This window comes from Schistosoma mansoni, chromosome 7 (assembly GCF_000237925.1).
Source record: "Schistosoma mansoni strain Puerto Rico chromosome 7, complete genome".
NCBI classification, from domain to species: domain Eukaryota; kingdom Metazoa; phylum Platyhelminthes; class Trematoda; order Strigeidida; family Schistosomatidae; genus Schistosoma; species Schistosoma mansoni.
The window spans coordinates 1909541-1932504 of record NC_031501.1 but is presented as its reverse complement, the minus strand read 5'-3'; the positions used below and the strand labels follow the sequence as shown (position 1 = coordinate 1932504).

At 35.4% G+C, this 22964-nt stretch overlaps 1 protein-coding gene and 1 non-coding gene across 2 annotated transcripts in view; both read right to left on the bottom strand.

The window, feature by feature from the left end:
• Positions 1–22964, bottom strand: part of Smp_127800 (putative sap-97) — a gene marked incomplete at both ends in the record, with an annotated part of 46479 nt that overhangs the window by 11718 nt on the left and 11797 nt on the right. The window contains 4 exons of the mRNA XM_018798594.1: positions 2133–2278; positions 4452–4761; positions 4882–4928; positions 7969–8426. Coding sequence (XP_018653521.1) covers positions 2133–2278; positions 4452–4761; positions 4882–4928; positions 7969–8426 — 961 coding nt within the window. The remainder of the gene's footprint in view (positions 1–2132; positions 2279–4451; positions 4762–4881; positions 4929–7968; positions 8427–22964) is intronic.
• Positions 18967–19038, bottom strand: Smp_tRNA_00270_Pseudo_CGA.1.1. The gene has a single exon. It is a non-coding gene (tRNA).

Sequence of the window (22964 nt, the reverse complement as noted above, 5' to 3'; positions counted from 1 at the left end):
CAGATAATACCACTATCCTGTCAATGGTCTTAACACTTTAATAAATACCAAAACATTTTTCATCCATTATCATCCAATAAAACTACTGGTTTAGAAAATTTATTCTTTAAAAAGAGATTTAAAAATAGGGTTTAATTTGTAGGCTTACGTTTCCAAGTAATTATGAAGAAGAAGAAGAAGAAGAAGAAGAAGAAGAATTTACCGAGGACTAATGAAGTGACTACGAACGTAGCCACGAACAAAACGATGTGTCCCAGGTAAGTAGTGTTTATATTTGTATGGACAAAATGCGAGAAATTACGTTGTACTTCTTTTTGTGTTAACGAGTATGTTACTGATTGTATGACCACTTTTCATTATTGAAGAAGAACTAACATGAGTCACACCAACAGAACTGATGTGACTTTCTTATTTCATATTACAAAACAATCTTCGGAAACGTCTTTATTACAACAAAATTCAAATGCAAAGCAGTTACCTTTCAAGACCAAATGAAAACCATTTATACAACATGAATTTCAACTAACTAAAATACAACTATGTAGTAATCCTAGGCAATTAGCGATTTTGTACAGAAAATAAAATGTGTGTTTCTAAGTACATAAGTATATATGTTGAGATGTAAGTTAAATAATTACTTATTTCTAAAGTTTCATCGACATGGATCAAGAATTCTCGACACTGAAGGATTATTAATGGCAGTCAACATCAGAAATGTGATCATCACTGATTCAATAAACTGGTTCGTATAAGTTTATTTCATCGTCTAAACTACCTTGTTTCTTTTGATATTTTATGCTTTAGACACTGTTATAACTTCTGAGAATCATTGAAATGCCGAAAAACAGAAGAGATTAAATAATCATTTGGGATTTCTGGTTGCTTATAGATGACCACTAGAAGTTGAGTGATTTCAGACCTATATCGATTTTAGTAGTCAATTGGATCTTGTCACATCTTTTACGGACGTAAAACATGTATTCCTGACTCAGATAGTCGGTTAAATATAATGCCAAAATTTTACATGCATACTGAAGTCATTATAATTTAAAATCAACGAACATGCTCAGTCTGTACACAAACTGTTTAAATACTATAAAACAGATTTATATGTTGCTATATTGACGGCTGTAGCTACTCCTATCGAATAGACTTAAATTTTAATTATTCATTAGTTTATTGTACTAAATATGTTTGATCTTTTGTTGATATAACTTGATAGAATTAATGACTACAATCATATATAGACCTGAAAACAGAGGTAAGTGTATTTGTGGAGATTGTAGTACTTTAAACAATTGAATTCATCACTCCTGGATTCAAGGCCCGCGTGAGAGGTCGTGGATGCATACTTCTGAGGAGTTCCATACTAGGACGAAACGTACGTCCATTGCTTTCATGTATTCAATGGTGATCTAGCTTGGATCAACTCGTGAATTCAACTGATAAAAAACGAAAGTATCTTCTATAGAATTGACTCCTAATTTCTGTCAAACTGTTTATGAGTGTTTACAAATCTCCTACTCCAGATCTATATGATTTTGTCCATAATTGATAGATTCAACTCTGTTCCAAACATCATCCCTATTCTCAATCCACTTGAAGTTTATCAGTAAAACTTTATAAAACCTAGTCAAATTAATAATCTGATAGCTTAATACTCTATTAAAATAAAGATAGAAGTGTTCTATACTAGATTATGTTATAAGATGGTGGTTAGAGGTGATCAACAGGAAACCCTGAACCCGGGTTTCGTGCTACTTAGCACTCGTCAGCAAGGTGTTGATTACCTCCAACCACCATCTTATCTCAACATAGTGCACGCAGTGTCGAGCCACCTAGACTAGTGGCTACATTGCAACTTGATCGATTGCATTCGATCAGCACTAAGACGAACTTGACACGCATGACATTGATCACCACCCAGTGATCAATCAATTATGATAGACTATGATATAAATAAACATAAATACAATTTTACCTAGTTAAAGCAGTTTTAGGTGATCGTTTCGGTGGAGTTGGTTTTCGTATTATTGATTTATTATAATTCGATTGCTGTATTTGATCATTTTGTTTTATTTCATTACAATATGAGCATATACAAGTGATATTCTGATTTTGTTCCAAATGACTAGGAGCTATTGTTGTTTGTATTGATGTCATTGATTTATTCAAATCATTTGAATGATATTGTTTTCTATTCTGATATAGATGGTTTATTCTGGAAGTACAATTTGGATTATCATCTTTTAATTCCTCTTCTTTATTCATTGAGTTACTAAAAATTTGAAAATGGGAAATTAAATTTATTGATTATTTATAAAGAAAGATGGATAGTGGCTAGCAGTGGAATCCAGGACGCGTGCCACTTCGTCCTATTTGGGACTCGTTAGCTGGATGTACCTGCATCTTAGAGTTGATCACGCGATGGCGTTTGAAGCGAAAGGTACTGGGTTCGAGTCCCGGAGTAAACATTCAACTGATGAGTACCAAATAGAACGAAACGCGCGTCCTCGATCCCACTACTAGCCACTATCCATCTTTGCTTATAACGCTCGTGAATTAAGGCTATATTGGGGCAGTACGTACAGTATGCATATATGTCGATAGGAGACTGACCAATTGCAGTCCTAAACATCAATGGGAAGATTCAAACCAACAATACTAAATGTATTTATTATTTAGTTAAAATGATTGTAAACTTCAAATTCTTAAGTATCTGTGGTGGTCAACGCGTTTATTTCCATAGACGGGAAAAGACTGTCCAAAATAATTACGGTAAAAGTAATTACAATATATAATAGAGTGAATAGAAGCCTGTAGCTGTGTCTTATGTCAATGCAGACCATCAACAATCAAACGGCCCAAAAATGTGGACTTATTGCAAATGGAAGAAAGATTCAAAAAGTATGCAAAACCTGAAAGTAATTGTTGCAACTGTTTAGAGAATACAATTATAACAATAAACAAAATGAACTTCATTAAAACTAGTTTCTGATTTCAATGAAGTTATATTCATTGAACTAATTAATTGAATCTTGAAGTTGAAATTATCTCTCTTGGATAATTTCTTTCGGAAATTATGTGCTGATGATGTTGTCTAGAAAGATAATCTGAAATTTTCATTGTTTCTTCTGTTTTTACAACTCAATTTAGAAAATACAACTTCAACTAAATCAGCTATGTGATCTATAAATCTCATGAATCATCATAACATTACTAATGATTACTGTGGTATGGGTTACTTATATCCACATAAGTAGTATATGGTGATGGTCAGACATAGAATGTATTTGAGCATAAGAACGATAAGGAAAGAACAGGAATGAAACACAATTAGTATGAAAATGTATAAACAATGAAATCAGAGAAGACGGACTGATATTTGAAGAAGGGACAGTTAAGATAGAGACAATTGATTGTTATTTCGCAAATTAACTGTTTACTATATGGTTATCAGATCTTATTAAGATAGTTTGTCATTTGAGCTTAAAAACATTGCATTGTCCCCACTCGTGTTCTCGTACACTACGTTACATGAGTAAAGAGAGATCCATTCAACAACTTACTTTCCATGTGAACAAACTCGAAACAAGATCTCATTATAATTTTCGTACAAGATTTTATAATAAAGGTTGATCTAATCTGTTACTTTCAATAGCTAGACCGACACCATAAATTCATTCGAAATATACTGACACCTTCTAACGTAAGAAAAATCTCTGAAAATTTCGAGTAACATCATAGTCCGTAAAAGAAAACATGAGTTAAAAAGCAAATGCGCCTCATTCACCTGGATTATATATAAATATATAATCAAATTAATAAATCCGTGCCATATGTATATATACTAGATTGGAAATACATTTTGTGGGGTGATGAAAGAATCACTGACAATCATAATCCTACACTAAGTTACTAACTTCAGCATTGTTATAAATCAGATAAGGAAACTTTATATGGATTACGTGATCATCATATTACTTCATGGATTGATCAAGATTGAATATGTTGACCATTAGATCTCAACTTAGTGATGTAAGTGTAACATACTTCTTCCATACGCAAAGTCTCTCGAGTTTGATTCCTAGTGTAGTCATAACTGTATACTGGTGATGAATACCATACTAAAACCGAAGAGCAGTCCAGTATGTCGTAGTTTTCGACTAATCTACTACTCAAATTAATACATGTCAGAAATAATCTCAAGTTCATTAATTCAACAATATCATGATGTATGTCGTTATAATATTGACAGAATTCTTCGAATCAAGTTGTACCTTATTTGATTAATTCTTAACCTGATTTTATTTAACCAACTTAAGCAAACCATGTACGACAATTATAAGTTCATCAATCTTATTAATAATATTATAAGAAACGAAACAATTGATTGTTTGGTCACCTACAAAACTCAAATAGTATTGTTTTGTTTAGCTATTAACACTTACGGACTTGATGATGATTTATCTGAAACTTGATGAATTTGTCGAGATTTCCCTAAATTCTTATAATCTGGATCGTCCATATCTGAATCACTAGTATGAGGTGTATCAGGATTATTTCGCATTGATCGACGGGGTGGAGGTGGTGGTTCTATCACTGATTGATTCATTGAAGGACTTAATGGTAAGGAAGTAGTAGGTGAATTTGTCACAGTTGTCATTATTGTTGTTGTTGGTGTGGGCGGTGCTGGTGCTCTGGAGTTTCGATAACGTTTTGGTTTTCTATTAGGTCGAGCACAATAACTATCTGAAATTTCTTGAGATTGAGATAAAGAAATTTGAGATAATTTTGATGATGATAATAATGGTGATGATGATGGTGATAATGGTTGTAATTCAACATTTTCATCAGAGTGTATTTGACCAGATGAATTACTGTTCAATTCAGTTTCCTTATTATGAAGTGATTGTGCAGTTTGTAGTCTATAAAATGGAAATTTTTCAGAAAAAAAAACACAAATTTTAAAATCATGGGGAAGATGTAACCAAAATAATTAAAGTACACACGTTATGGAATCCAGTTAACTACCCATGTATGTTAACGAACCAAATTACTCATTGGTTTTAATGAAATGCTAATATTAGATTACAAACCTAATTACAACGAAATTCAAGTCTAATCCATCATGTTTTAAGGTAGATTACTCCCGCATCCACGACCCCTCACGCAGGATACGTACTTAGAACCATAGGTCTCACGTGCGAACGCTTAACCTCTAGACCACTGAGCCGGCTCGTAAACCTGACTTTAAAATAAACCATAATCTTCACAAATCCCCATACTGTCTTTACTTTCATGAAACGATAAACTAATTGCAATGGAATTCTTGAATTAAATATAGCGTCAAGTCCATCTACGCTCTTTCTTAAAAATCAACTGTTTTTGCGTATTAACTTATACTACTTGTTTGAATTCAGTAATCAGTTTCGTTCTAAACAACTTTTGAACATGGTGGAGAGTTGATGACTTGTAACATTCTTATTTATTTTCATAATGATGTTCATTTTGTTTATTGTTGTGATTGTATTCTCTAAACAGCTGTAACAATTGCTCTCAGGTTTTGCATACTTTTTGAGCCTTTCTTCCTGATGCGAACCACAAAACAAGAAACCCTAACAAACTACGGAAGATATTTTTGGGGACGTTATTTCATTTTATTTAAAGGTTGTATAACTGTAACATTTACTTTTGCCCCTAGTCTATTCTAAAGATTATGAGCTTTCGTTTGATGCATGATTCACTGTCATAGCCTTTTCTGTTCCAAAGCTAATGCAATTTAGACGCAACCTTTTGTACTATATTTTCTACTCTAATCCCCCAGTATTGAACATAATTGTATTTTACTAATTATTGTACGTTGTGGTCAGGTTATTCATCTATTTATTCATGTATCTTTTCACACTTATCTGAATTGGGAATTCGAGTGCTACATCGGGATCGCAATGAAGCGAGTAGTGTTACAGTTGTCTTCTCTCTCTCTCTCTCGCGTGCTTGTCAGCCAATCAGGGATAGAATAGTTTTCGTCTCTCTACCCCCACTTCGAACTCACGCACACTAGCCTCAAGGTTAAGCCTATCGCGTCAAGGTCTTAATCTACATTAGACAGGTTATACTCGGCACGAAAGTGGGTAGACAGATTCAAGGACGTAACACTTCCATTCGCAATAGGCCCACATTTTTAGGCTCTTAGTAGCCGTTTGATTGTTGATGGTCTGTATTGACTTAAGACACAGCTACAGGCTGCTATTTACGCTATTGTATGTTGTAATTAACTTTTCTGTAATTATTTTAGACACTCTTTTCTCTCCTATGGACATAAAAGCGTTGATCGCCAAAGATACTTCAGAATGTGAAGTTTGCAATCATTTTTCATATCTTTTTAGATTAGTCTTGAACTTTACCACTGTGCTGTTAGACGCTTAAATTGACTTCATTCTACGCAACAAGAAAATGTATCTTATAAAGAAATATGGTTTAAATTGTTCATAGGTAAATATGAATGTCAGCCAGTTGCTATTCGAAAAACGCCTTTTTTATGAATACTTTCTGAATGTTCACTCGGTAATTGGATAAGATGAGGATTTGGGAAGAATTTTTTCGGCACAACCGAGCATATTTCGATAATGTAATAAGAAGACGAAGATTATCAGAACTATGTGATGATATATTAGCGCAATACATTTCGAACAATCTGATCACTCATATACTTGTTAAGAACATTTATATATAAAAACAAAAGGTCAACTAGACTGGAAATGGGGGGGAGTAAGAATAGACAAGGATAATAATGATAAAAATAATATGAAAACAATTTGACACCTAATCATTCTGGATAATAAGCTAATATTACCAGGATAGGTTTAAGGTGAGAACAAACTGTTTTTGAATACACAAAGGGGGTTTGAATTTTCGTATAGCTAAGGCTTCAGTAAACCTTAGTATACGCCCTTTTACACTTTTATACAACACCACAAAAACCGAGTTAAGATCATTCTTATGAATTAAGGCTATATCGAGGCAATACGCATAGTATGCACATATGCCAATTAGAGACTGACCCGTTGCAGTCCTAACAAATCGATGGGAAGATTCAAACAAACAATACTGAATGAATTTAATCTTATGACCTGTTTCAGCTAAGTTTGATAACAAGCGATGATGAATGTTTATCATCTATTATTATTAAGTCATTTGATTCTAATTGTTTCTGCAACCGTTTTGGCACATGTTCACTCACCCTAATTTTCAGATCACGATTGCTCCTCCCTATGTATGTGTGACCACACACACATTTAAATTGGTAAACGCAGTGGGATGTGACAATCGTTTTCATGTCGTCTAGGTTTTGAATGAAGCATGGACCTCGTTCTTTCCTTGATTATGACCTTTGCAGCACAATACGTTTTGTTGATGACAGATTTAAGTCTTTGTTTCAATAAAAGGCTATTTGAATCACCTCTGAATGGTAAGGTGATGTGGACAGGCTTTTTCTCTACCAAGGCTACAGTAGGTCTCGCTGTGCCCTGAACTTTCCATCTATTGATAAATTTAGGTGGATAGCCATTCCCGATTAATGTCTTTGTTAACAACTTAACATCGTCATCAATAGCGTCGTTTGTGCAAATACGACGAAGCCTGTTTAAGAGGCACTTTACGAAACCACGTTTGTATTGCACAGGACAATAACTATAGTAACTAAGATATTGACCCGCCCACGTCGGTTTTCCAAAAAATGGATCGTTTTATTGAGCCATCTTCTCGTCTGCTTAGAAGTACATCTAGGAAGGGAAGTTGGTCGTTCTTCTTCTCTTCGCATGAAAGACTGATATGGTTTTGGATAGTGTTGAATTTATTCAATAGGCAGTTTATATCTTCCTTGGCATTGAATAATGTATTCACTATCGATATACAGCACAAATACATATATACCTTTTATAAAATCTGTAAATACACATAACTTACATAGTGACTGGTGATAAAGACTTTGGCGAACTATGATGGACAATATCATGAATACCTTCAGTATTATTCTGATTATTCTGATTTGATTCCAACAAGTTGTTATTTAATGGTTTCATTAAATAAACTCTTTTACAAGGACTTTGTTGTGGTGTTGTCTTATTAGAACTTGTTATATCACCTATATCATAATCTTCTTCAGGTACAGTTGATAAAAATGATGTATCCATTAATAAATCATCATTATTAATATTAGTTATAATACTGATATCTGTTTTATTCAATATAGATGTAGGCAATGAATTAGGTATTGGTAATAAATAATCATTTAATGATGATACAGATGATGGTAGTATCATATAGGTAGGTAATACATTTGTTGTCAAGGTTAATGAATTATTATTATTAGGAGAAATTTGATCGTTATTTAATTTTGATTGTGGGATATTAACATAGTCACTCTAGTTTAAAATATGATAAAGAAAAAAAAGAAAGTTAATATGTTGATTAGCAATAATATGAAGTACTATAAAATGAAAATACAACCTGAAGAATGAACTTGGTAACAATGTAGCAATCGATAATTGTTTCCAGTTGATTTGAAGTTATCAGAAACTCCATGTGTGGTTGTCGTCGTTAACTAAACTTAAATAATTTGACTTTGGAACTCTAATGACATTATCTAGAATGATAACAATGTTTTTAGAATATTTTTTTTAAATGTTCCCAAATAAACCTATCTACCTCAAATAACTCACTGATACTAGAGAGCATTCAGCTTAGCTATTAGTCTCTGTTAAAATAAGTATTTCACTTACAAAATACTCGTCATGTGATTAAGTGATGAATTCATGTATTACAATATACAAGCACTTGGTTTTGAGATACACAACTGTTCGGGATACTAGATCCCTAGAAATCACCAAGTGAACATCATATTTTTGCAATTCAATCGTGGAATTTTAAATTTCTCATTTTTGCCTCAAAATCTCTCATTATTATTTTCAGTTTGAGTTCCCCACCTGGAAGGACTTTAAACTTCATTGGTTAGTTTTCTCTTTTGGTACGCTATTTTATAAGGTTTTTCAATGACATTTTTGTATTTTACATATTTGTGAGGATGGTCCACAGGTGAAGTTGAGGAGGCTCTAGGAAGCCCAGGAAGAGCCGCAGACATTCCATCCAATCACGGCTAGGGGAATGTTCTAGAAATGCCAACGTGGAGCTTCTCCATTGGATGGATTAGTTTGATACCTATGTGCTTATTGGTTGACCTAAATGATAATTTACTTTCAGCCAAAAACTATAAATACACGAGATTTCTGTGCTATATTTTGACACTGTTTGGGGCAATAAACTTCCTGCTTACCAGTCTTTGTCTTCTCTCTTTTGCGACGTTTTGCAGGTTCTATCGTTCAAATAGTCAAGTAGTTCGCGGCATATTAGGAATCAAGGCTCTAGATATAACAACTGGCGACGGGTTAACTTATCAAGATGTCTATTACCTTCGACCAATTTGAAGCTTTTCTAGAGCGCCATGAAAAGCGGTTTGAACAATTCCAGATGCGCATACTCGAAACACTAACCCAGCAGATGAACCTCAATAAGAAGGGACTTACAGATGTTTCTGCCAAATCGCATGCTGACTGTATCATTGATTCCATTCACGAATTTCACTTTGATGGTCTGGCTGGTGTAACATTCGAGTCTTGGTACAAGAAATATGAAGATGTTTTTAATGTTGACCTAGAAACTTTTGATGATGCCGCCAAGGTCAGGGTGCTACTACGAAAGCTGGGTACCATTGAACATGAACGATATACTAATTACATTCTGCCCAAGAACCCAAGAGATATTTCATTCGAAGAAACAACTAAAATTTTGTCAAAAATTTTTGGTGAACAGTCTTCCCTGTTCAATATTCGCTATCAGTGCTTGAAGATAGTAAAAGCCGGCAATGATGACTGGGTGCAACATGCTAGCATAATAAATCGTGAATGTGAGCGCTTTAAACTATCAGCAATGACAGAAGACCAATTCAAATGTCTTGTTTTCGTATGCAGCTTACAGTCTTCAGAAGATGCTGACATCAGAACCAGAATTCTAAGTAAAATTGAACAGTGTCCAAATATCACCCTTCAAGAGGTGACTACTGAATGTCAGCGTCTGGTGAACTTGAAGCATGACACTTCAATGGTAGAAAATAATGGTCGACTACCTTATGTACAGGCAGTAAGTGGGAAGCAAAAGCAGAACATAACCATTAAGAAGCCTCCATCCGCATGTTGGTTTTGCGGAGAGCTGCATTACAAAAGGTTCTGCCCATACAAAAACTACCGGTGCATAAGATGTCAGTTCAAAGGACATAAAGAAACATGTTGTAAGAAGAAGATGCACCGTCGTTCATCAAGCGTTCATTTCCGAAGACGTAAAAACTGTTCATCAACCAATAGAATAATGGTAGCACATACCAGAACAGAACATAATCGAAGAAAGTATGTAACTTTGAATATTAGTAAACGCCGTACTCGACTTCAGCTTGATACAGCTTCTGATATTACTTTAATAAGCCCAGAAACTTGGAGGAAGATTGGGCGACCAACAGTGCATCGAACAACACAACTAGCGCACAGTGCATCTGGCGGAAAGTTAAATATTGTAGGAGAAATACCTTGCATTGTGTCTAAAGGTGCGGTTACGAAAAATGCAACCATTTACATTACGAAGAACCCAGGACTAGACTTATTGGGACTAGATCTAATAGAAACACTTAAGCTAGCAGATCATTCTATTAATAGCATCTGCAGACGAGTGACTACTGACAACTCCTCAAGGTGTAACCAGAAAAGTACCGTGCTGCAAAGAAATCACAACGTTCTTAAAGAAGAATTGGGAGAATGTACGAAGGCCAAAGCCTTGTTAATCCTCAAACCTGGTGCTACTCCCGTTTTTCGACCCAAAAGACCTGTGCCCTACGCAGCGCTACCGATTGTTGAACAAGAATTAGAACGACTGCAAAAAAGTGGAATTATAGAACCAGTGAACTTTTCTGACTGGGCAGCTCCAATAGTAATTGTTAAAAAGCCTAATGGAAGTATTCGATTATGTGCAGACTATTCCACTGGATTAAATGACGCACTTGAAGCTCATCAGTACCCCTTACCATTACCAGAAGACTTATTTGCGAAACTTAACGGGGGTAAGTATTTTGCAAAACTAGACCTATCAGAAGCATATTTACAGATTCCAGTAGCGGAAGAGTGCAAACATTACTTGACAATAAACACTCATAAAGGGTTGTTTCGATATAATAGACTTCCGTTTGGAGTGAAGACTGCCCCTTCAACCTTTCAACAAGTTATGGATACTATACTACAAGATATTCCTGGTACTGCGGCCTATCTTGACGACATACTAATCATGGGTACAGACTATGCTGACCTGGAGAAGAAGGTAGATATGGTTCTCAGACGCATAGCAGATTTTGGGTTTATATTACGTGCTGAAAAATGTGATTTCTGCATGGAACAAGTCCGCTATTTGGGATTCATAATTGATAAAAACGGAAGAAAACCTGATCCTGAAAACATCGAGGCTATCAAGTCCATGCCTCCACCAACTGATGTGTCAACTTTACGCTCTTTCTTGGGAATGGTTAGTCATTATGGAGTTTTTCTTCCAGAACTGCATTGCCTTCGTGCTCCTCTTAATGGGTTGCTGAAAAAAGATACCAAATGGTTCTGGTCATCTGAGTGCCAAGAAGCTTTCGTAAAACTAAAACAGCTCCTGTCATCAAACCTTCTACTCACACACTATGATCCAGATCTTCCCATTATAGTCGCAGCAGATGCGTCCAACTACGGAATCGGCGCAGTGATCGCACATACCTACCCAGACGGGTCTGAGAAGGCAATCGCCCACGCTGCACGGTCGCTGACTATGACAGAAAGAAACTATAGTCAGATAGAAAAAGAGGCCCTCTATATTATATTCGCAGTAAAGAAGTTCCACAAGATGCTATTTGGCAGACAATTTACCCTACTAACAGACCATAAACCGCTGCTGACAATTTTTGGATCGAAAAAAGGTATACCTGTATATACAGCAAACCGTCTACAGAGATGGGCAACGACACTGCTGGGCTATGATTTCAAGATAATGTACCAACCAACAACGGATTTTGGACAGGCAGATGCCCTTTCAAGATTAATTAGTTCCCGTACAAAACAAGAAGAGGAGGTGCTCGTGGCTGCCGTAGATGTTGAGGCCGAGGTTCACACAGTATTAACAGACGCAGTTTCCGGACTTCCAGTCACATTCGAAGATATTAAAAGAGCTAGTGAGAAAGATAACGTGTTGAAGTTTGTTCGCCGCTGCATACTCAACAATTGGCCTTCGTCGAGACTAAATGGAGAATTCTTGCAATTTTTCCGTCGACGAGACTCATTGACAATTGTAGATTCCTGCATCATGTTTGGCCACCGTATCGTTATCCCCAGAAATCTTCGAAACCAAGTCCTTAAGCAGTTCCACAGCGGACACCCGGGGATAAGTAAAATGAAGTCGTTAGCTCGAAGCTACGCATACTGGCCATCAATGGACCATGATATAGAGCAAAAATGTCGCAGTTGTTCGTCCTGTTTAGAGGCCGCAAAGAACCCAAATAAAGCTGAACCGCAACCATGGCCAAAACCAGACGGTCCCTGGCAAAGAATACAGGCTGATTTTGCCGGCCCAATACAAGGCAGAAATTACTTGGTTGTTGTCGACACCTTCACGAAATGGTCAGAAGTATACGACATGCCGAAAATGACGTCAGAGAGTACTATAAGAAAATTGACAGGTTTGTTCGCTTGTTTTGGGGTTCCTGAGATCTTAGTGACTGACAACGGCACCCAGTTCATGGCATCTGTCTTTAAACGGTTTTGCATTGAAAATGGCATATCACATCTACAGTCTCCTCCGTACCATCCTCAGTCGAATGGCCAAGCAGAAAGATTCGTGGATACTATAAAACGAGCTCTAGTTAAAAGGGGAGGAGAGGCCATCCTAGAACAAGTAATCAGCAAGTTCCTTTTGTCTTACAGAATTACTCCCAATCCGGCAGTACCCGAAGGTAAGTCACCAGCCGAGTGTATGTTCGGAAGGAAAATTCGAACAGTCTTTAGCAGTATGTTGCCACCTAGAAAGACAAGTAAACCCACGAATGGAAACCATATGGTCACTCGTAGCTTCAAGGTAGGTGAAAGGGTACTCGTTAGATCGTATCAAGGTGAGAAAAGGTGGGAACCAGGTATTATAGAACGTCGAATTGGAAGTGTATTGTACTTAATCCGAAGAAATGTCGGTACATGTATAAGACACATCAATCAAATTCGAAGGGATGGCAGAACATTGAGGCCACAAAGCCGGCTCCCATTTCATTTGCTCATGGATTCGTCTCCAAAAAGCACTCAGGCGCGCTAAGGTAGAAAAGATAAAAGACGCAAGAGCAAGGCGACACAACCTTCGAGAGTAATGAGTCGCAAGAGAATCGTGGTAACTCAATTCCAGGTGGATCCGAGAAAAAGGTCTTATACAACAGACTTTAAAGGGGGGAGGTGTGAGGATAGTCCACAGGTGAAGTTGAGGAGGCTCTAGGAAGCCCAGGAAGAGCCACAGACATTCCATCCAATCACGGCTAGGGGAATGTTCTAGAAATGCCAACGTGGAGCTTCTCCATTGGATGGATTAGTTTGATACCTATGTGCTTATTGGTTGACCTAAATGATAATTTACTTTCAGCCAAAAACTATAAATACACGAGATTTCTGTGCTATATTTTGACACTGTTTGGGGCAATAAACTTCCTGCTTACCAGTCTTTGTCTTCTCTCTTTTGCGACGTTTTGCAGGTTCTATCGTTCAAGTAGTCAAGTAGTTCGCGGCATATTAGGAATCAAGGCTCTAGATATAACAATATTACTCATGAGTTGCATGCTTGTTCTTCGTTCTTCAGAGTCAATTGTGGAATTTAATATTTACCCGGCCAAATCTGGTCTACTTCTTTTAGTTGCAGAGCAATAGCTCAGCATGTCCTGTTGTTGTGTTGTTGATTTTCGTTCCATTCGCCGGTCCAAGGCAATATAATAATTTCTCGAACATAGCAACAACATGTAATGAAACTACTGATATTTATCGTTGGTTATCAAAACTGAGAAAAGTAACCTAGGTTTGGAACGTGTGAAAGCTGAGTCTAGTAATCAACAATCTGTCTCTCTGACTACTTTTTATTCAATCAGTAGTTATCTGATTCATATGTTAAGTTATAAGATAACTAAATGTAAAGATACACTTCAAACTTGAATGTAGTAGTTGATCTGAGCTAGACCACCAATGAAAGCCCGGAAGACCTTGACGGCCGATCCGTCCTATTATGGGACTCCTTAAGAGTACGCATCCACGAATCCGCACGCAGGATTCGAACTTAGAACCTTTGGTCTCACGCGTGGACGCTTAACCTCTAGACCAGTGAGCTGACTCGTAAACCTGACTTTAAAATGAACCATAATCTCCACAAATCCCCAAAATGAAAAGATATACGTTGTAGAAAGTCAATTGTCCAATCACTGAAATACACTGACCAGTCATTTGTTTTTATTATTATTTTAACAAAGAAATTTAACTATCATTGCCTCAAACATTTTTACTTAAGCTTAAGTGATTTGTAGCCGTTGACCAGAAATCCTAGACTTAAATCTTATCCTAGCTGACACTCATCGGCAAAACATACCTACAATCTTGAGGTGAATGATTCTCCCCGTGATAACCGAATATGCTTTATTCAGCTTCACAGTCTGAGTTGATACCATTGAGCTTCTCAGGGTACTACTAACCTACCATTAGTTAATCAATGAGTATTGGTCACTGTAGTGTTTATTTTGCACTAGACTTCCTCCAATATCCTGTTATCAAAAAACAGCATGTCATCATGAGTAACTTAGACTAGTGAAAATATTTCTACTCCATCGATAGGATCTAATCGTCACTGGAAGGTTAGATGTTTATTACATTTGTCACTAATCAAACGTTAAACAGTAGTAAATAATTCCCTAACGGTAAATGTATTCTGTAAACTGTAAACGTTAAACTACTATAATGGATCATTTTAATTCCGTATACATACTACTTATCAGCGTATATGATCAGATCAATGTAATTTATTATTGCTAATCATTTGCCTGATCAATTAATGACTAATTATACCTTACTTAAACAACAAAATGGATTCAACAGTTACTTATTATGACCAAAACATTTTCTCCTAATCGTTTCATTAAAACAATCCGTACATTAAATGAATGTATGGAGAAAAAGTAATTGAAATAACTTGCCTGATCTATAACTGATTGAGATAAATAACTTCCAGGTAGGTTTGATGCATTAAGAGAAGAAGCATCACTGTTGATAAACAGTTGAACAGAAAAAAAACAAGCATTTAAAAGAGAATAATTCATAAATCAATATCGTTGTTCAGTAGAAAATGATTCACGCCTAACATTTAAAATGTATTATATAATAGTAATATTTACTTACTTACTTACCTACGCCTGTTACTCCTCGTCGAGGAGCATAGGCCGCTCACCAGCATTCTCTATCCAACTCTGTCGTGAGCCTTCCTTTCCAGTTCTTTCCAGTTGCTATTCATCCTTTTCATATCGGCTTTTATTTCCCGGCGTAATGTGTTCTTTGGCCTTCCTCTTTTCTGCTTCCCTTCCGGATTCCAAGTTAGGGATTGAGTCGTGATGAACATTGGTGATTTCCTTAATGTATGTCCGATCCACTTCCAACGTCTTTTCCTAATTTCCTCTTCAACTGGAAGCTGGTTTATCCTCTCCCATAAAACGCTGTTGCTGATAGTACTTATAATGAAATTAAGTAGTCACAGTTCATTTCCGATGTAAAGATACAATGAAACGATAATTGTTTGGAAAGTAAACATATGTATATTCAGTAAATGTTTTTCTTCATAAATATCCTGTGACGATTTTTGAAACCGTTTATAACAACTATTGCACGAAATTCCGGCTTTTTTTTATTTTATTTTACTTTGATGCGTATAAACATCTTTATTTTTCTAATGAATGAAGTTTGTAATGTACATTACATACTTAGTCATTAATAATAGTAACTTTCAAGTGGAAAATTGTTTATTTTAGTTGTTTTTTTTTTAAGATTTTACTTGAGATTCACTCACTTGATCTGAATCTTCCAATAAATTTACCATCGTTTTTGATGTACAACAGTGTACATTACAATGACTACAGTTTGGAAAACAAGCCTATTGTGTTGTATCCCGAAAAGAATTATGAATGGTAACTTTTGAGGACTATTTATTGGTCAATATAATATGTATATTTCCTATTGTAATTAACCTAATCATATTTGTTTCCGGTTAGCACTCTAGTCTGCTCGTACGGGTTTCGTGTCACTGTTCCAACCGACAATTCGCTGCTCCCTGATTGACGGTCTCATCAAGTCACACATTTACTAGGCATCCACTCGGCCACAAGGTATAACATATTGGCTATATATATATATATATATATACATATATATATATATATCTGTTATATTCAGAAGAGAATTATGTATGGTAACTCTGAGGACTATTTATGGACCAATATGATACGTATATTTCCTATTGTATCATTGTTAAGTAACTAAACTATTCATCGCACAAGCAAGGACGAAACGCGCATCCTGGATTCCACTGCTAGCCACTATCCATCTTTGCTTGCAATGCTTATGACTCAAGGCTATATCGAGGCAATACGCACAGTATGCACATATGCCAAATAGAGACTGACCAGTTGCAGTCCTAACACATCGATGGGAAGATTCAAACAAACAATATTAAATGAATTTAAACTATTCATATTTGTGTCCCTCTTATTATAAGCTTTACTTTGACCTATAGACTATTATTATACGATTTACCATTCTTGAGTTATCCGTAGTCCATTAATTACTGTCCCTCCTTTTCACAGCCACATTTGGCCAAATCTTGTACAAATGTCACTTTCTATTTTATGGTACGATGTGGTCTGTTTGGTTGGTATATAGACCCAGTATGTTTAAGAATAATGATTTCATATTGCTGAGGCTGTTAATGCTGTTCTGGACTTAATTGGCTTGGTTAGGTAGATAGCAGGATTGACAAGTACTCTAAACTGTACGTACAGTTTTCGCGTATCACTGTTCCGATCGATATTTCACTCCTCTCGAATTGGCGGTCTTATAACGTCATATAGATCAACCAAGCACACAGGTACACACGTTATAACAATATCTACAGTTGAAAATTTCATAAATAAATAATAGAAAAAAGTATAGACACTTACTGATAACTGGTTACATTTCCATCAGATTGATTAACATGAATCTGTCCACTAATATGATATTGGTTTCTGTTTAAATTAATGTTATTTTCCTTGTAATTCTCATTATGAACATCGTTGTTATTTGTTATCTTGAACAATCAAAAAAAAAATTGTTACCGTGACATTTTAAAAAAAATTTTCAAAAATGGGCAAAATGAATTATGCAAAACTTAATTAACTTTTAAGGAATGTATAAGTTACTGTCTATATGAGTTTATAGTAAAGTATGTTAGCGACTAACAGTGGAATAGAGGACTTACATTCTTTCCTTAGGTCATAAGTAATGAAAAACTGACTAATAGTTCAGTAATTACATTAATGGTAACTTAAAGAATGTGAAAAGCATACAATAAGAGATTGAACATCAAAAGAGAAAATTTAAATTTCGAGGGAATTTTAAAATAAAATCATTCAAATGTTGAATATTTATTTAGATCGATTGATGAATTCAATTATTAAAAATGCAACAATTTACACAAATCCCCATTCTGATGATAATAATCTACTCACTGGTGATAAGCTTTAAGATGGATTTCCTGAAAATCTAGTGAGAAGCCATGATCCACGTCGAAAGGAAGACAGTTACCCACGTCAGCCAACGGACAAAGTATTGCATATAATCATGGATCCAGTGAGGTGGTAAATGGTATAGAGTTTAGGCACTCGCGTGCGAGATCGAATATCCTGACTTCAGGCCCCATGTGAAAGGTCATGGATATACACTCCTGAGGATACCAGTATTAGGACGAAACATTCGTCCAATGCTTTCGGGGTTCCGATGGCGGTTCAGCTTAGATCGACTCATGAATTCAGTTATTAAAATAAAAAAAATGAACAGCAATTTTAATTGGAGTAGTTTTGAAAGTTCAATATTCTTCGAATCCTCTTCCACACGAAAGATAACGCGAAAGAAATTTCAGAGCTAATTTATAAATATAAAATAACACCAATTACAACAGGAAAAAGTATCTACTGTCTTAGGAGCTAAGTAACGTCAATTGAGTTACATATAGTTTTATTTACTCATTTTCTCAGGATTTATTCTGTGAATTAGATAAATTAACATAAATAGAACTTTATAGGGTCCAAAAAGTTTATGATAATAATGTAATTAATTCTTCCTGGCATAATGCAAGTTTTCAAATACCAAGAAAAAAGTTTGATGTTAAAGATGTTACTTCCTGAATTATCTATAAAATGAATAATCACTGCTCACTTCATCATTGAAATCTTACGAAAACAACCTAAAAAGTTATTGGTGTAAAGACAATTTAACTCAGTTTCGTTTCTATTGTAGTATGCTATTGAGAAAGCGTGAACGTATTTTGCAGCTTAGATCAATCGTGAGAGAATTTAAAGCTGAAAGCATGTGAGCCACTGATATTAACTTTTCATGTTTACAGTTGTGCTACTATTATGGATGTTAGTAGTTAAAATTAAAAAATAAAACTTAAGTAATCCTAAATCTATAGAGCTGAGATCATGAGTCAGTTGAAGCTAGACCACCATGGAAAACCTGGAAGCACTGGACGGCCGTTTCGTCCTATTATGGGACTCCTCAGCAGTGCGCACCCACGAACCCACTCTCGCGGGATTCGAACCCAGGACCTACCAGTTTCGAGCCGAAGCCCTTAACCGATAGACCACTGAGCTGGCATCCTAAATCGTTTGAAACGACATCACAACTCGATCATCCATTAAGGTTTCTTTCTCAATTACAGTATGTTTCAAAATTTATGCCATAGTGACTCATAACTGAAATTTTCGATTCTTTATATAGAAACTTTTTGAGCCTGTTATCTTTGATAGAAGTTTCACAATAAGTTGGTACAGGCTGGTGTGACCACTTTGACGGTTGAAAGAAAAGAAACTCCATGACATATACACATATACATATACAGTATCAAAGACGATATAATAGGATTATTTGTTCTTAATAAGATGAACTGATCCTCATTAGGTCACAATTTCTGAGCAATAATTTTTTCATTGAATTGAAAGCATTGAAAGTGTTCTACATAAGAAAACAAATATCTATTATCTAATAATATTTGATGTCAGCAATCTATTTCTTTAAGCAAAAAACAGATTGAATTCAGTCGGAAACTCTTTAAAAACTAATGAAATGCACAAACTACTTTGCTGTAGTATGAGGTTCAAGGGCGTTATTCATTCACAAACTCTCAATGTATCGAACCAAGATCGCATAAATTTTAGACCATTGAGTTAGCAATGGATGGTTCAGATTTCCAACATTAGCCTATTCACTATCCATTATCAATTATTATCAGTGATAACTATTTCATTATTGACATTGTTGAACTTCATCTGTCAAGTCCTTTCACTAGAACTTTAAGAGTAAAGTTCTAAGACTTCTAGTCGGTATCAACCTGTTTTGTAGTCTTTGTCAGTATGAGGTTGAGGAGATTGTTGAATTTCATTGAAATCATGAACCTATCTCAGCTAGATCACCAGTGAAAGTCTGAAAACACTGGTTGGCCATTTTGATCTAGTATGGGAATCATCGGGAGTGGGCACAAACGACCTCAACAGCGTGGGTCAAACACAGGACTTTTGATTCCGCACACGAATCCTTAACAGATTGCCTGAATTCACAATTGACTGTCAGGGATTTTTGAATACTGTTCAATATGAAATTAATTTTCATCATAGACTAATACTAACTGAAAAACTACACAAAATTAGAATTCCCTAAGCAGTAGTTCTATTCTCATTTCGAGGCGTCATATTCTTCTTTCATTTCTAGTAAAAATGAACCTTTCATCAGTAAACCATGATGATAGTGTTATGTTGCAAGCTGACTAACGATATAAATATAAATCATTCTATTTCGATCCCGATATAAAGTAATCATGCTAGCAGTAACAATTAAAAATCCTCGATTTACAATCCGTATGAAATCTTGATAATCCACTCTTAGGAAGTCCTAATCAATGATTTACTACTAACAGTTGTTTTAATTAAGAAACATACATTTATGATCAGCATCTAAATAAGAAACATTCTATCCAGTGACTGAAGCTCTGATGAAAGTAAGTATTCCACTGGTCTTTTTACTATTGTCATACCAGTCATTGTCATCAGAAACACATTATATACTCCTTTTTATCTTCACGTCAAGTTATATTATACGTAGTAAATAATGTGAGGGCGCGGATCGGCAAAGCAAGAGCAGCATATTTACAACTGAAAAACATCTGGAACTTAAAACAATTGTCAATCAACACCAAAATCAGAATTTTCAATACAAATGTCTAGACAGTTCTACTGTATGGAGAACTACGAAAGCTATCATCCATAAGATACAGGTGTTTATTAACAGTTGTCTACGCAAGATACTTCGGATCCGTTAGCCAGACACTATCAGCAACAAGCTACTGTGGGAGACAACAAACCAGTATCCATCCAGCGGAGGAAGAAATCAGGAAGAAGCGCTGGAAGTGAATAGGACACACATTGAGGGAATCACCCAACTGTTTCACAAGACAAGCACTCACATGGAATCCTGAAGTCCAAAGGAGAAGAGGAAGACCAAAGAACACATTACGCCGAGAAATGGAGACAGACATGAGAGGAATGAACAATAACTAGATATAACTAGAAAGGAAGGCCCAGGACAGAATGGTTTGGAGAATGCTGGTCGGCGGCCTATTCTCCATTGGCAGTAACAAGCGTAAGTAAGTAAGTAGAAATACCTAATTGTAAAGCAATTAAAAAATGTCATTTACGTGAGCTTTGAGAACTGCCAAAGTATTTTAACTGTTTTCCTTTTATTTTAAATTTCATTGTTACCTTGTATCAAAGGTTCATTGACTACTATTATTACCATTATCATCGCTTAAGTATGTGTATATACTAATATAAACAGACTTCTATGAAGAATTTCTAGTTCTTGTATGATAATTTTGTCCATTGCTTTTTTTTCTAAAATATCAGGATTTCATTTCATTCACTTATTCTATCTAACTATTCACCTATCTGTATATATAGTTATATCTCCAACATGATCGAAATAAATTATAATTGTAGGTGACAAGAAATTAAATAAAAGTAGACAGTGTAGATGAAATTCTTCGATGATTTTACACTGCCATTCATGCTGAAATAGTTCGGTAAAGATATGGAGAAGCAAAAAGTGAATAAGTGTTAGGGTATGTATGTGTGTGTGAGTGATGAATACAGTTAGAAAGTTGTTTAAAGTGAAGAAGAAAACGATCGAATTTGTTGTTGAAAATAAAATCTGATATGATAATACGTATATATATGACAGATCAATATAAACTACATTGGATAAACGCAAAATACTCGAAATTCACTGGCCGGATGCTATCAGCAACAGCATTTTATGGGAGAAGACAAACCAGCTTCCAGCTGAAGAGGAAATTAGGAAAAGATGTTGGAAGTAGATAGGACATACATTAAGCAAATCACTAAACTGCATCACGAGACAATCCCTAATTTGGAATCCGGACGGGAAGCGGAAAAGAGGAAGGCCAAAGAACACATTACGCAGGGAAATAGAAGCAGATATGAAAAGGATGAATAGCAATTGGAAAGAAATGGAAAGAATTGCCCAGGATGGAGTGGGATGGAGAGTGCTGGTGTGCGACCTATGCTCCTTCACGAGGAATAACAGGTGTAAGTAAGTACGTAAGTAAGTAAGTAAGTACAGTTAGTTAAGTCATTCATATCCAAACAAAAACTATTAGTTATCGACAATTGTGATCATGAATTCAATTAAAACGGAGTACCAGTATACCTTTTGTTACATTAAGGAATTTGTAAACGAGATAAAAGAAACTAGATTGACCAAAGAATCGGGATATAAAGTTCGATTTATTTTAATAAAACACTTTTTTTTTCAATTTTCATTTAAGAATAAATAGTCAAGACAAGAAAATAGACAAACAAAAAGCTAGAATATCGATCTTTAGGTTGTAAATATCGAATTTGTCTGATATGAATTTCCAAATTCTATAACTAACAAATCATGTAAATTTCAATCAATCATAAAGATTTTCATAGTTGAAATCATGAGTCAATTGAAGCTAGACCACCATGGAAAACATGGAAATACTGAACGGCCGTTTCATCCTATTATGGGACTCCTCAGCAGTGCGCACCCACCATCCCGCCTCGCGAGCGAGATTCGAACCCAAGACTTACCAGTCTCGCGCCAGAGCACTTAACCGATAGACCATTGAGCCGGCATCCAGTGGTGTTAACGTTCAACACCAACTAACCCGCGAGATTGAGCAACTGTCCATCATTGTTTTCGACTCATGAATTCAACTATTAAATTACCACAATCTTCACATAACTTCCTTTCTGATTATAATTACTTCAGTCAAAATATTAACAAGATTATAAACGATTTATAAATCTAGTTGAAGATCTAACTAATAACTACCCGTTTAAGATTTTAAAGTATTGTTTATCTCAACAATGTTATTAGAACCTACTATAAATTGTAATAAGCATTTGTAATATATTCCAAAAGTGTTAGTTTAATTAATTCTTATGATAAAGTTAATGATGGTTAATTTTTAAAATGGTT